The sequence below is a fragment of the Scyliorhinus canicula genome, chromosome 3 (genome assembly GCF_902713615.1).
Source record: "Scyliorhinus canicula chromosome 3, sScyCan1.1, whole genome shotgun sequence".
Classification (NCBI taxonomy): Eukaryota; Metazoa; Chordata; class Chondrichthyes; order Carcharhiniformes; family Scyliorhinidae; genus Scyliorhinus; species Scyliorhinus canicula.
Genome location: NC_052148.1, coordinates 202,694,789 through 202,707,682, shown reverse-complemented (window position 1 = coordinate 202,707,682; position 12,894 = coordinate 202,694,789). Strand labels below are relative to the sequence as shown.

Below are 12,894 nucleotides of genomic sequence, written 5' to 3'. Positions count from 1 at the left end.
AAGTAAGGAGGGTATTTCCTTCCCTGAAGGACATTTGTGGACTAGATGTTTTTTTACGACAATGGATTCATGGTCATCATTAAACTTTTAATTCCAGATGTTGTACTGAGTTTAAGTTCCACCACCTGCGCTGGTGGGGTTCGAACCCGGGTACCCAGATCATTACACTTGTTCTCTGAATTACTGGTGCAGTGACGACCACTACGCCACCACCTCCCCTAGTGTGCCCCTGTGTTTTAAGAAGGTGTAATTAATTGTTAAAAATTGAAACATGGAAGAAACAGAAAACTAAATTGTTATGTTATTCTGAGGGTCTGTTAGAAATTTCTTGGAGTGTCCACAGGTGGCAGAATGCCTCAAAAGTACTGATGGACACCCTCTTCTGGGCCAACCTGGAATGGACAGGAGAGGCAGCCAGCCAGAGTGACCATCCTGCAGATCGTACTCCTCCACTAAATGGAAAAAGGTCAATCGATGTGTTTATCAAACTGAACATTACAGAAAGCATTCATTTCAAATATTAAACTCTTGATTGAGTTGTTTAAAAGAACCAAAAAGCTAATCACTGATCGATATCTTGAGACTTTCCTTGAATATAAAAATGCCCCACAGTACTCTGATGACAGGATTCAAGGATTAGCTGACGCAATGTGAACTGACCTAGTTTGAGTTTAGAATTTAGATCTCTGCTGATCCCTACTCACAATTAGGAATTGTTTCTTCCTGGCTCATGCAGCACGAAAAAGTTCTTTGATCCCTAGCGTACAAGAGTTTCAAAGCAGAGGCAATTGTTCTGTGTTCTTGGCAGTTAAAATTAAATAGAAATAAAATATAACAGCATTTCATTTCTGATTGCCTTGTAAAATGTAATAACACCAGTTTGCAGCAAAAAGATGTCAATGTGCTTTTAGCCTGCTAATGCTATCCCAATCAGTCAAAATTTGTTTTATTGATACTACTGTAGATAATAAATTTAATCAATTGCAAATAAGTCACTCTTTTGTTAATTGCCTTGTTGTTTTTAAATCAATTTTTAGCTTTGTACAATTTACCGAATGGTAGATCCTGGAGCAGGGCCTCTTGAAGCTGCCTGTACTCTAAAATTAAATCTGAGTATAATATCGTAAAGTCCCAATATTTCTTCCAACAAATTAATCTATTATTCTTCAGGTTTAAATAATAATAAAATGAATGCGTAGGAAACATATGACTAATTACAAGTGTACAGTGTTAGTGGAAAAATTGACTGAATCACCGAACACCATTGTCAAAAACACTAATAAACCTCCATAATTTTGTAATAAAACTAACATTTGATACATTCAATTACCACAGACCGGGGAAGTTAATAAAATGGCAAAATATATTGGAGTGTAAACCCAAATTAGTAAAATCTCCAGAATCCTTGGCAACAAAAATAGGAATGTAACTTTGTTATTGTGAAACTGTTGCTAATATTTTTGAAATCATTTTCCTTTGTTAATTCAAGTAATCTGACTTCATCCCTCATTCTGGCAACAGTCTGAAATTAAACCCATTTGTTTGCAATCTTGGTATAATATTTGCTTTCCAATTATCATCTGACCTCCTACTCATGCCATCACTAAGCCCACCTATTCCAGCTCCATAACATTGCTCCACTTCACCCGTATCGGTTCATCTCCTGTTGAATCCTCAATCGTGCCTTTGTTACCTCTAAGCACTATTACTCCAATGCACTCCTGTCTGGATTCCTGCAGTCTACCCACTGTAAACATGAGGTCATTCAAAACTCTGCCCATGTTAGCAAGTCCCATTCCCCTGTCACCCTGTACTTGCTGACCTACATACTGGTACCTGGCCAAGCAATGTCGTGATTTTTAAATTCTCATCCTTGTTTTCAAATCCCTCCAATGACTTTGCCCCTCCCTATCTCTGTAATCTCCTGCAGCCCCATAACCCTCTGAGAGATCTGCACTCCTCTAATTCTGGCATTGTGCTTCCACAATGTTTGGTGGCCATGCCTTCAGATGACTAGGCCTCAAGCTTTGAATTCCTTTTCCTCTCTCTAACTCACATTCTTACACTTCTTAAGACTTGCCTTTGACCAAACGTTTGGTTATCTGACCTCAAAACTCGTTATGTGGCTCAGTGTTATATGTTATTTTATAATGCTCCTGTGAAATGAGCTGTAGAAATATAAGCTGTGGTAATATCCAACATTCCTTCTCAGCTTTGGGATGTGCCACACCGCAGACAAACAGATCACACACAAACGGCATTAGTTTAAGATGAGCACATACACTTGGGTCGTACACAGTGAAGGAAAATTAGAGGGAACAGTGATAAGTTATCACATATATAATATTAAGAATTACATACAATGTTAACCTTTTAGCTACATATATACAAAAATTATCTGAGCCCTTAAAAATTATCTACAGGTAGCAAAGTGGTTAGCACTGTTGCTTCACAGCACTGGGGCCCCGGGTTGGATTCCTGGCTTGGGTCACTGTCAGTGCAGAGTCTGCATGTTGTCCCCGTGTCTGTGTGGGTTTCCTCTGGGTGCTCCGGTTTTCTCCCACAAGTCCTGAAAGACATGGGGCGCGATTCTCCGCACCCCACGCTGGGGGGGGGGGAGAATCGCGGGAGGGCCGGGCGAATCACGCCACGCTGCCCTGGCGCCCCCTGCAATTCTCCCACCCCCCCCAAAAATTGCATATCGCGTTTTGCGACAGGCCGCTCGGAGAATCGCCGCTTCTCACGGCGACCGGCGATTCTCCGGCCCGGATGGGCCGAGCGGCCTTCCGAACCCGACCGGTTCACGCCGGCGCCAAGCACACCTGGTCGCTGCCGGCGTGAACAGCGCGCGACCAGTGAGTGTGGGGCCTGTGGGGGGCGGAGGGCGGATCGAGCACTACGGGCATGCTCAACAGATGTCTGACCTGCGATCGGTGGCCACCGATCGTCGGGCCGGCATCTCTAAAAGATGCACTCTTTTCCCTCCGCCGCCCCGCAAGATCAAGCCACCATGTCTTGCGGGGCAGCGGAGGGGAAGACGGCAACCGCGCATGCGCGGGTTGGCACCGGCCAACCTGTGCATGCACAGCTGATGTCACTTCGGCGCCGCCGGCTGCGTCATTCCCGGCGCGACGCTTTGACGCAAGCGTCAAGGCCCGGCACGCGGAATTCACGCGCCGTCGCTCCTAGCCCCCTGGGGGGGGGGGGGGGGGGGGGGGAGAATAGGGGGCAAGGAGCGGCCTCCGACGCCGGAGTGAAACACTCCGGGTTTCACTCCGGCGTCGGCTGTTTGTCTCCCGATTGGAGAACTCCACCTGTGCTGTGAGGTGAATTGGACATTCTGAATTCTCCCTCTGTGTACCCAAACAGGCGCCGGAATGTGGTGACTAGGGGCCTTTAACCTCATTGCAGTGTTAATGTAAGCCTACTTGTGACAATAATAAAGATTATTATTATTACCAGAGCTTGTTATTAATAGTAAGCAGCGTCTGTAGATGAGTAACACTGTCTGTACTTCACTGTTGTGTGAAGTGTAGGTCCATTTTTCAGGTGGTTTTCCAATGTGGAAGACAGGAAGTACACACATTTTACAAGCTGAAGATAGGAATGGGATGAGGCCATTCAGCTCCTCAAACCTGTCCCGCCTGCTATTCAATGAGATCCTGTCTGATCTGTTCTTATCCTCATCCATACACCTTAAAAACCTTGGCTAGCAATAATCTATCACTCTCAAATGTAGGGCGGTATTCTCCGCTCCCGGGACTAACTGCCCGAGCCGTCTTGAACGCCGTCGCGGCGTGAACAGGTCCCGGGAACGACCTATTCTGGCCCCCACAGGGGCAAGTACGGCGCTGGAGCAGTTCACACCGCTCCAACCTCCTTACGCGGTGCCAAATGGGCGCCGTGCCAACCCGCGCATACGCAGTTGGAGCAGCTCATTCCTGCGCATACGCAGTTGGAGCAGCTCATGCACATGCAAGTCGGCTCCTCACCAACATGGCACCGGGGTTCTGGGGCCAGCCGCGGAAAGAGGTAGGCCCGGGGGGGGAAGGGGGAAGAGAGGCCGTCCCGCCGATCAGTGGGCCCCGATCGTGGGCCAGACCCCATTGGAGGCCCCCAAGGTGAAGGAGTCCTCTCTCTCTATTTCCCCCCCCTCCCCCCCCCCCCCCCCCCCACCACAGGCTGCCCCCGCAGCGCAGTTTCCGCCGACAGTGACCAGGGGTGAACGGCGCCGGCGGGACTGTCATTTTTTTCGTTGGCCATCTGCGGCGATTCTCCGAGCGGCCAGGCGCAATTCTCGCGACGCTGGTTTCGTGGGGGTGGGAGAATCACGTGTGGGTGTCGGGGTGGCTTGGCGCAACTCACGCGGTGCCCCGGCGATTCTCCCACCCGGTGAGGGGGGCGAGGGGGGGGGGGGGGGGAGAATACCGCCCCTAATATCATTTATTCAGCTAACAGTCATTGCTGCTTGTGTTGAAACAGGTGTCAATCTTGTTGCATGTGGAAATAAGGGGTTCAATGCATATTTGAGGACCCCATTGTAAGATTGGCCTGCCTCAGGAAAACAAGGTCTATATGCAATCTAACAGGTGAACCATGCTGAAAATAACAAGGCAATATTTGTAAACCATACTTATCTCAATGTGGAGCCAGGAGGAACAGGAATCAGCCCTATCCCATGTTCAACTTTGTGTGCCCTCCTGACTAACACCCTCCCCCCCCTTCCCGGTCCACTTTTTCACTCACTCAAGAGCTGCTGTGACATGAAAATCAGGCCAATCTTCAATCGCACTTGTTACTAAGTTGCCTATTGCTATCGGCAGTTTACTGGCTCGATGTAAGTGAGGCCCAAAGCCAAATATTGGGGATGCCTCAGGCCTCCCAATTCTGGTGCAGAAATATATCCCGAGATTGATTAACAATGGATATACATGAATTTCTAGCCTCACAACATTCTCTCCAAATGCAATTTGTTCCCAAAAGGCATGACTCAGGAAACACAAGGTTAGCCAAACTCAGCACATTTCACCTGCAGCTGGCATGCTTTGGTGCAATGTATGTAGTGCCACATGGATATCTTTTCATAACATCGTACGGTAACTTCTAATTACATTATCACTTTTGTGATCTGCATACAAACATACAAAAACGAAAGCCATTCAGACCATTTTAAGTCACCCATGCAGGAAATCCTATTTCACATCTTCCCTCCACAGCATTCAATTGTTCCAGGATTTTCAACCCCACTCCACTACCCTACCCAGTAGTCCATTCACATGCTAACCACTCCTGTTGTGAAGAACTTCCTGACATCAGGGGCGGGATTCTCCGACCCCCCCGCCGGGTTGGAGAATCGCTGGGGGCCGGCGAAAATCCCGCCCCCACCGTGGCAGAAATTCTACGCCACCCGGGAATTGGCGGGGGTGGGAATCACGCCCCGCCGATCGGCGTGACCCCCGCGCCGATCGGCGAGCCCCCTGCGGCAATTCTCCGGCCCGCAATGGGCCGAAGCTGAGAGGCCAATCCCGCCCCGTGGTTTGAACCACCTCTGGTGGCGGCGGGATCGGCGGCGCGAGCAGGCCGCCGGGGTCCTGGGGGGGCGTGAGGCGATCGCACCCCGGGGGGTGCCCCCACGGTGGCCAGGCCCGCGATCGGGGCCCACCGAACGGCGGGCGGGCCAGTGCCGTGGGGCCACACTTTTTCTTCCGCCGCCGCCACAGCCTCCACCATGGCGGAGGCGCAAGAGAATCCCCCAGCGCATGTGCCGGTGGTGACGTCAGCGGCAGCTGACGCACCGGCGCATGCGCGAACCGGCGAAGGCCTTTCGGCCAGTCCCGGCGCCGGGCGGCGGGGGTCAAAGGCCGTTGTGCCGGTTTTGGCACCAGCCGGCGTGGTGCCAACCACTCCGGCACGGGCCTAGCCCCTCAATATGAGGGCTTGGCCCCAAAAGGTGCGGAATTGGTCCGACGCCGTAGTGGTTGGCGCCACTCCGCTAGGACCCCCCGCCCCGCCGGGTAGGGGAGAATCTCCGACCCCCCCCCCCCCGGCCGGGTCGGAGAATCGCTGGGGGTCGGCGTGAATCCCGCCCCCGTCGTCCTCAGATTTCTCCAGCCCTCCAAAAGTCGGTGAGGCGCGAATCGCGCCGCCCGCCTTGGAGAATAGCGGGGTCCGCCGCGACTCAATGGGCCTCGGGGCTGCCCAAATTCATCGGCCCATAATGGGCCGAAGTCCCGCTGGTTTTTTGCCGGTCCCGCCGGCGTGGATCAGACTAGGTCCCTTACTGGCGGCGTGGGCGGGCTCCTGGGTCCTGGGAGGGCGCGGGGCGATCTGGCCCCAGGGGGTGTCCCCACGGTGGCCTGGCCCGCGATCGGGGCCCACCGATCCACGGGCGGGCCTGTGCCCTGGGGACACTCTTTTCCTTCCGTGTTTGCCATGGTCTTCACGATGGCGGAGACGGAAGTGACCCCCTCCCCTGCACGTGCGTGGGGATGACGTCAGCAGCCGCTGACGATCCGGCACATGCGCGGACTTCCGCCGGCCGGCGAAGTCCCTTCGGCCCCGGCTGGCGTGGCGCCAAAGGCCTTTCCCGCCGGCCGGCGGGGTGCCAACCACTCCGGCGTGGGCCTAGCCCCTCAAGGTTAGGGCTTGGCACCTAAAGGTGTGGATTCCACACCTTTGGGGCGGCCCGACGCCGGAGTGGTTCACGCCACTCCGACACGCTGGGAGCCCCCGCCCCGCCGGGTAGGGGAGAATCCCGGCCCTGGTTTTGTTCCCTTGCTGCAGTCATTGTAGTTATAGGTCACTCACACTTCTCATAGAATCCCTACAGTGCAGAAGGAGACCATTCTGCCCGTCTCAGAAGCACAATAAATCTTTTTGGTCAAATCTCTAATTGTTCATGAAATATTCAGTCTAACAATGGCCTTGAAAACATATTTCTATCAGGTTATGAATAGATCGTGGCAACAGGGAGTCCATTTTACTTAGCTGAGAAGGCAATAATCCTGTCATCAAGCACCATCATTAATCAATTATATTATTAAAAGTATTTCTGAGCTACACTTTATCATTTTGACAAAGTCCAGATTTGAAAACTTGGCCTTTTAAAACAGAATACAGCTTTACAATAAATGCAAATTATAATGCAACTCATCAAATCTTATGGCAATTCTACAATGTGTCTTTTTATTCCAGTCTTTCAGCAACAGTCTGTCACTGGGGTGGATACAATACTGCCAGAGGAGCATCACCAGCTACAACTCTGCAATTCACAGTTCAGCAAAGATATTAACATTTTGATGGTGTTGAGAAGCTTTAGCTGGCATTGAGAAAGCCAATGTACATTGTACAGGTCATTGGAATGCAAACTGTTAAATAAAATCTCTTCTTGTGAATGAAGTACTCACAGGAAATTGACCCAGTCTTCATTTAAATCCATGTTGATGTTAGCAGAAATGTGAAAAAGGATATGTTTAGTCACATCCTTTTTTCCTGGAACTCAGACTCCAGACAGATACCCGACACTTGTATTGAACCAGTTTAATGGAGGAAACAAGAGATTCAAGGATCACAAAGGATCATTCATGAAATGAAGAGGAAGCTTTCATTACCTGAACACTGCTTTACATTCATCTAGTTAATTGATCCAGTAAAGATGTTTTGTGCTATTGCCTTAGTAAAGACTCCACATGCAACAATCATAGAAAGCAAATGCCCATATGGACTGATTTTTACACAAATAATATTCGCCTACAAAAAGTTTCAAAACAGGCCATTACTCTCTTGAACTTTTTCAGTGTAATGCAAAATGATAAGAAGCAGAGCCTTTAAGGAACTGTTTCGGCCAAGTTAGGAAGGAGGTTACCTACCTCTCACAAAAGGTGTGTAGACAAGGAAGGACTTTAGGAATTTTGTAACGATCCAGGCAGATGCTGCAGATCAGAAACTGTTTGTCAATCTGGCGTACCACAGGACTGGTAATGTTCGAGCTGTCACTGGCCATCCTAATGCACTGACATATGGGTCCAGTTTGCCCTCACCCAGCACACTGAAAGAAAGGGTAAAGAATACAATAGAAATTAACTCAAAAAAGAAACCCAGTTAATTTGCAGCTCAGTTCGTTTGTTTACAAATCTTGTCACGACTTCAAGCCAAATGAAATCTTCTATCCAACAGATAAAATTTATAACAATGTTAATGGATTTTTTGAGACAATTGTCTGACATGCTCCAGTGTGTAAACGATTAACCAAGGAGAGAGAAAATCAGTGAGTCACATTTGTCAGTCGACTAGCAGCTCACCAAAGTCCTGTTAACAGTGTTATAAATATCTGAGAAACTAAATGATATGCCATCAGAATTTAATGCTGAATTTAACACTGGATGTAGCAAATAGTAAGCTATTATTCTGAATCGTGTAGAATATGACACAGTTTCATTTAAGTCTATATAAGACTAGAGAATAAAAGATCATTTGGCCCAATGAATTTGTTTATTAGGTTAGACACCGAGTTGTATTTTGATAGCTCCAATATTATATGAAACATCAATGTTGTCAACTTTGCTTCCAGTCTCCACCCCTCTTCAATGTCACATGGTCCATCTCAACTCTTCCCTTCCTTACCTTCTCTGCCTCCATTTCATTGTATCAATGAATATTTATTATTAGTCCACTGACTCCCACAACTACCTCAACTATGCTTCCTCACACTGTAAGGACTCCATTCCATTCTTGCAGTTGCTCCATCTCCGTTGCACCTGTTAGAATGGCACAATCTTCTGCAACAAGTCTTCTGATATGTTTTCTTTTTTCCTCAACTGAGGATTCTATCCCCTGGCCCCTGCAGTGTAATTAATAGGGCCCTTTGCGGTGTCCATCAAATTTCCCGCACTTCTGTTCTCACCCCTTCCCCTCCATCTCAGAACCACAATAGGGTTCTCCTTCCTCACACTTTCCACCTCATCAGCCACCATATTCAACTGACCATTTTCTGCCATTTCCACCATCTCCAGCAAGATGCCACCACCAACACCTGCTCCTCTATTCATCTTTCAGCATTCCAGGGACCATTCTCTCCTTGGTACCCTCTTCCAGTCCTCAATCATCACCAACATCCCATTCCCACAGCACCTTTCTGTATATTTTTTTTAAATTTAGAATTTTAAATTTCACCATTTCCATTGACCCCGTCTAACAGACGTTCCTTTTGTTCGTGTCGGACCCACCCCTTTCCAAAACCTTCAACATTCTTTAACATGGGGCAGCACCGTGGTTAGCACTGCTTCCTCACAGCGCCAGGACCCGGGTTCAATTCCAACCTTGGGCGACTGTGGACTTTGCACATTCTCCTCCTGCCTGGATGGGTTTTCTCCGGACAGTCAAGGATGTGCAGATGAGGTGGATTGGTCATGCTAAATTGCCCCTTAGTGTCAAAAGTTTAGACCGGGTTACGGGAATAGGGCAGGGAAGTGGGCCTAGCTTAGGGTGCTCTTTCAGAGGGTTTGTGGAGGCTCGATGGGCCATCTTCTGCACTGTCGGGATTCTATGATCTTTAACTTTCCCTCGATCTTGAGAACGGTTATTGACTTGAAATGTTAACTTTGTTTCTATCTCTACAGATGCAACCTGACCTGCTGCATATTTCCAGAATTCTCTACTTTTATTTTATCAAAAAGAGACTTGCTTCAACTTCGGCCCGGAGCTCTCGTGGGGTACAGGAATTCAGTAGTGGTTCTGCTCAGTGATAGAATAAGTTATTCTGCACACACTGATTTCTGCACACGCTGATTTCTGTCAATTCTGCTCTTCAAAAGAACTCTGTTCTTCAAAAGAACGTGGGAGCGATTCTCCGAGCCACGCGCCGGGCCGGAGAATCGCCGCAACCGTGCCACGGCACCCCGACGCTGCCGCAAGATTCTCCGAGGTGCGGAGAATTGGCACCATTTGCGCAGGCGCATTTGGCGCAGCGCCAGCCACGGGCCGCTGGAATCGGCGGGGCCGATGGGCCGAGCGGCCGTGACGATACGACAGAGTCCCGCTGGCGCCGTTCACCCCTGGTCGCTGCCAGTGGGAACAGTCGGGGGGGGGCGGCCTGTGGTGGGGGGGGAGGAAGGAGGAGGGGGGGCTCCTTCACTGTGGGGGGCCCCTGATGGGGTGTGGCCCTCGATCGGGGCCCACCGATCGTCGGACTGGCCTCTTTCCCCCCCCCCCGGCCTACTTCCTGGCGCGGCCGGCCCCTGAACACCGACCCCATGTTGGTCGGGGCCGGCGTGCAAAAGAAGTCCCCGCGCATGCACAGGTTGGCGCGACCCAACTGTGCATTCGCGGTAAGGAGGCTGGAATGGCGTGAACCGCTCCAGCGCCGTGCTGGCCCCCTGTGGGGGCCAGAATCTGTTGTGCCAGGGCCCGGTTCACACCGTCGTCAAATAGTACGCCGTTCATTTGGGCCCAATATTGGAGAATCGCCCCCCATATCTTTTGTTCAATTGTGAATGTAGTTGCAGAGGCTTATATACATTAACCCACATAAATCTGATAGGAGTTTCTTTTTAACATATCCAATTAATTTTTTTCCCAATTAAGGGGGAATTTAGCGTGGCCAATGCACCTACCCTATACATCTTTCGGTTGTGGGGGTGAGATCCGCGCAGACATGGGTAGAATATGGAAACTCCACACGGACAGTTACCAAGGGCCAGGATCGAACCCGGGTCCTCAGCACTGTGAGGCAGCAGTGCTAACCACTGTGCCACCCAGTCCTGGCAGGAGGTTACCTGTTCACTCACTCCCAAGTGCAAACACAGTAGTCATTCCTTCCCAAGAAACCAATATTATTTACACTATCCCACAACAGAAATCTTTCAAGTTCCTTTTTGAAACCTTGTACCCAATAAACATGAAGCTTCATTAAATTAAGTTAACTAAATTACTGTCAACCACCTTAAGTAGGAATAAATAATTTATGTTTATTTAGCTCAGATAATAAATTGTACATCAGGTCCTTTGGTCTAGATCTTAGAAATTCTTTTGAAAGAAAATCTTCCTATTAACCAGATTCTGGCATTTTAAAATCTTAAATAATTTCAAGGTGAAGACAGTCGCACTCTGATTCTCCAACTGTATTGCTCCAATTTCCCAGATGTCACTCATGGCTGTGGTTGCACTCTAACCTCTGAACCAGAGGATCATGGACTCAGAGACCACTCCAGAAATCCAGAAACTTGAGCATATAAACTCGGCTGACACTCCAGTGCAGTCCTCAAGTCAGCGCTTTTCCCAATGTGACACATTTTAATGCCTCAGAATTTGTGCGGCCCCGGAGTGAAAGTTAGGGGAGGGTTAGTGAATTGGGCAGGGTGTGTGTGTGGGGGGGGGGGGGGGGGGGGCGCGCGCGCGCGCGCGCAAACTATTTGTTCATCGGGGAGGGGGGATGGTTAAAACCTCTGTTTTTTTCCCTGCAAAAAGTGAAGCCCCACCTGTTCCCAGCCTGTGATTGTAACAGCAATCGGGCCTCAGAGCACAGTCAATTAAGCCTCACCCTTGCCTGGGTTTCGCCCCCACAATCCAAAAAAAGATGTGCAAGCTAGGTGGATTGGCCACGCTAAATTGCCCCTTAATTGGAAAAAAAATGAATTGGATACTTGGAAAATTAAGCCACACCCACTGCCAGAGTTTTAAAATCCAACATTTAAAGGGGCCATGCAGCTGTAAAAACTCAGTCTGTGCTTCACGGCCAACATTGCTGCCTCAGAACTCACAGCCCCAAAATCACATCCCACAACTCTACTGGATGTCATAACCCACATTTTGGAACCCCTGCCTTAAGTAATGCTACACTACCAGAGACGCCATCTTTCAGACAAGGCAATAAACCAAGGTCCTGTCTGCCCCTTCAGGTGGATGCAAACGTTATACTTTTTGAAGAACGATAGAAGGTTTCGACTGATCCCTGGTCAACATTTATTCCTCAAGCAACACCTACTGGATATTTATCTCATTGCTGTCCGTGGGACCTCTCTGCGCACACATCGGCTGATAGATTTCTTAACATCACAACTTTTTAAAAATACTCAACTGACTGCGAAGCACTTTGGGGTGGCCTAGGGTTCTGACAGACTCTATATAAATGCCGTTACTTTCTTTATTCTTTGGGTACTTTGAGTGTGGAAATTAACTGCGCTGTCCTGTTTTGCACCACTTACTTCACACTCTGGTCATTGAACCAAAATAATCCAACAAATATTTTGTGCCTCAAAGAGGCTAATTGCTGTATTTTCTCCCACTCCCCAATCTTAGCCATGATTATAAAATCACTTCCTGCTTGCTTCTTCTTTTTGCTAGAATTAGAAGGTGAAGGAAAATATTCTTCTGCCTCTTTTGGGGGGGGGGGGGAGGGGCCTAAAAACTTTTATATTTCAATTCCTTCCCATGCATCTTGATATTTTGTTCAATGATATTTTGTAATCAAGTTAGTAAATTAATTTCACATTATTATGTTCTCATTACAGTTCTTTTTAATGCAAGGATTTTGTTGCTTTCTATGGAAGCCAGCATTTAAAAGAATTTCTGGATTTTTAAAAAAATGTCGATGATATTAAATTCATTGTGACTGTATTTCACCTGCTGGCCATTCATCAGCCTCTTGCCACTGGCAACTAGAAAGTGAAATTAGCCAACATGTGCATTTGCCTCCAGTCTCACGCTGATTTGGAATTATCTGCGAGACTATCTATACAAATGGAAAGGGAATAAAGAATTATTACTGAGGCTGCGCTGAAGTATTAGGAATTGGCAGCATATGAAGTATTATGTGATGAAGAAATTAAATAACCACAATGAGGGTCACATTTAATACTTTGAGACTTAAAGTAAAACAAATTTATTTCCGACTATGAC

General features: G+C 48.5%; 1 protein-coding gene across 12 annotated transcripts in view; it reads right to left on the bottom strand.

The window, feature by feature from the left end:
* trim2a (tripartite motif containing 2a) overlaps positions 1-12,894 on the bottom strand; it is a 212,817-nt gene that overhangs the window by 57,328 nt on the left and 142,595 nt on the right. For all 12 annotated transcript variants that reach the window (XM_038792020.1, XM_038792013.1, XM_038792022.1 and 9 more), the window contains exon 2: positions 7,869-8,047. In XM_038792020.1, coding sequence (XP_038647948.1) covers positions 7,869-8,002 — 134 coding nt within the window. In that variant the 5' untranslated portion in view covers positions 8,003-8,047. The remainder of the gene's footprint in view (positions 1-7,868; positions 8,048-12,894) is intronic.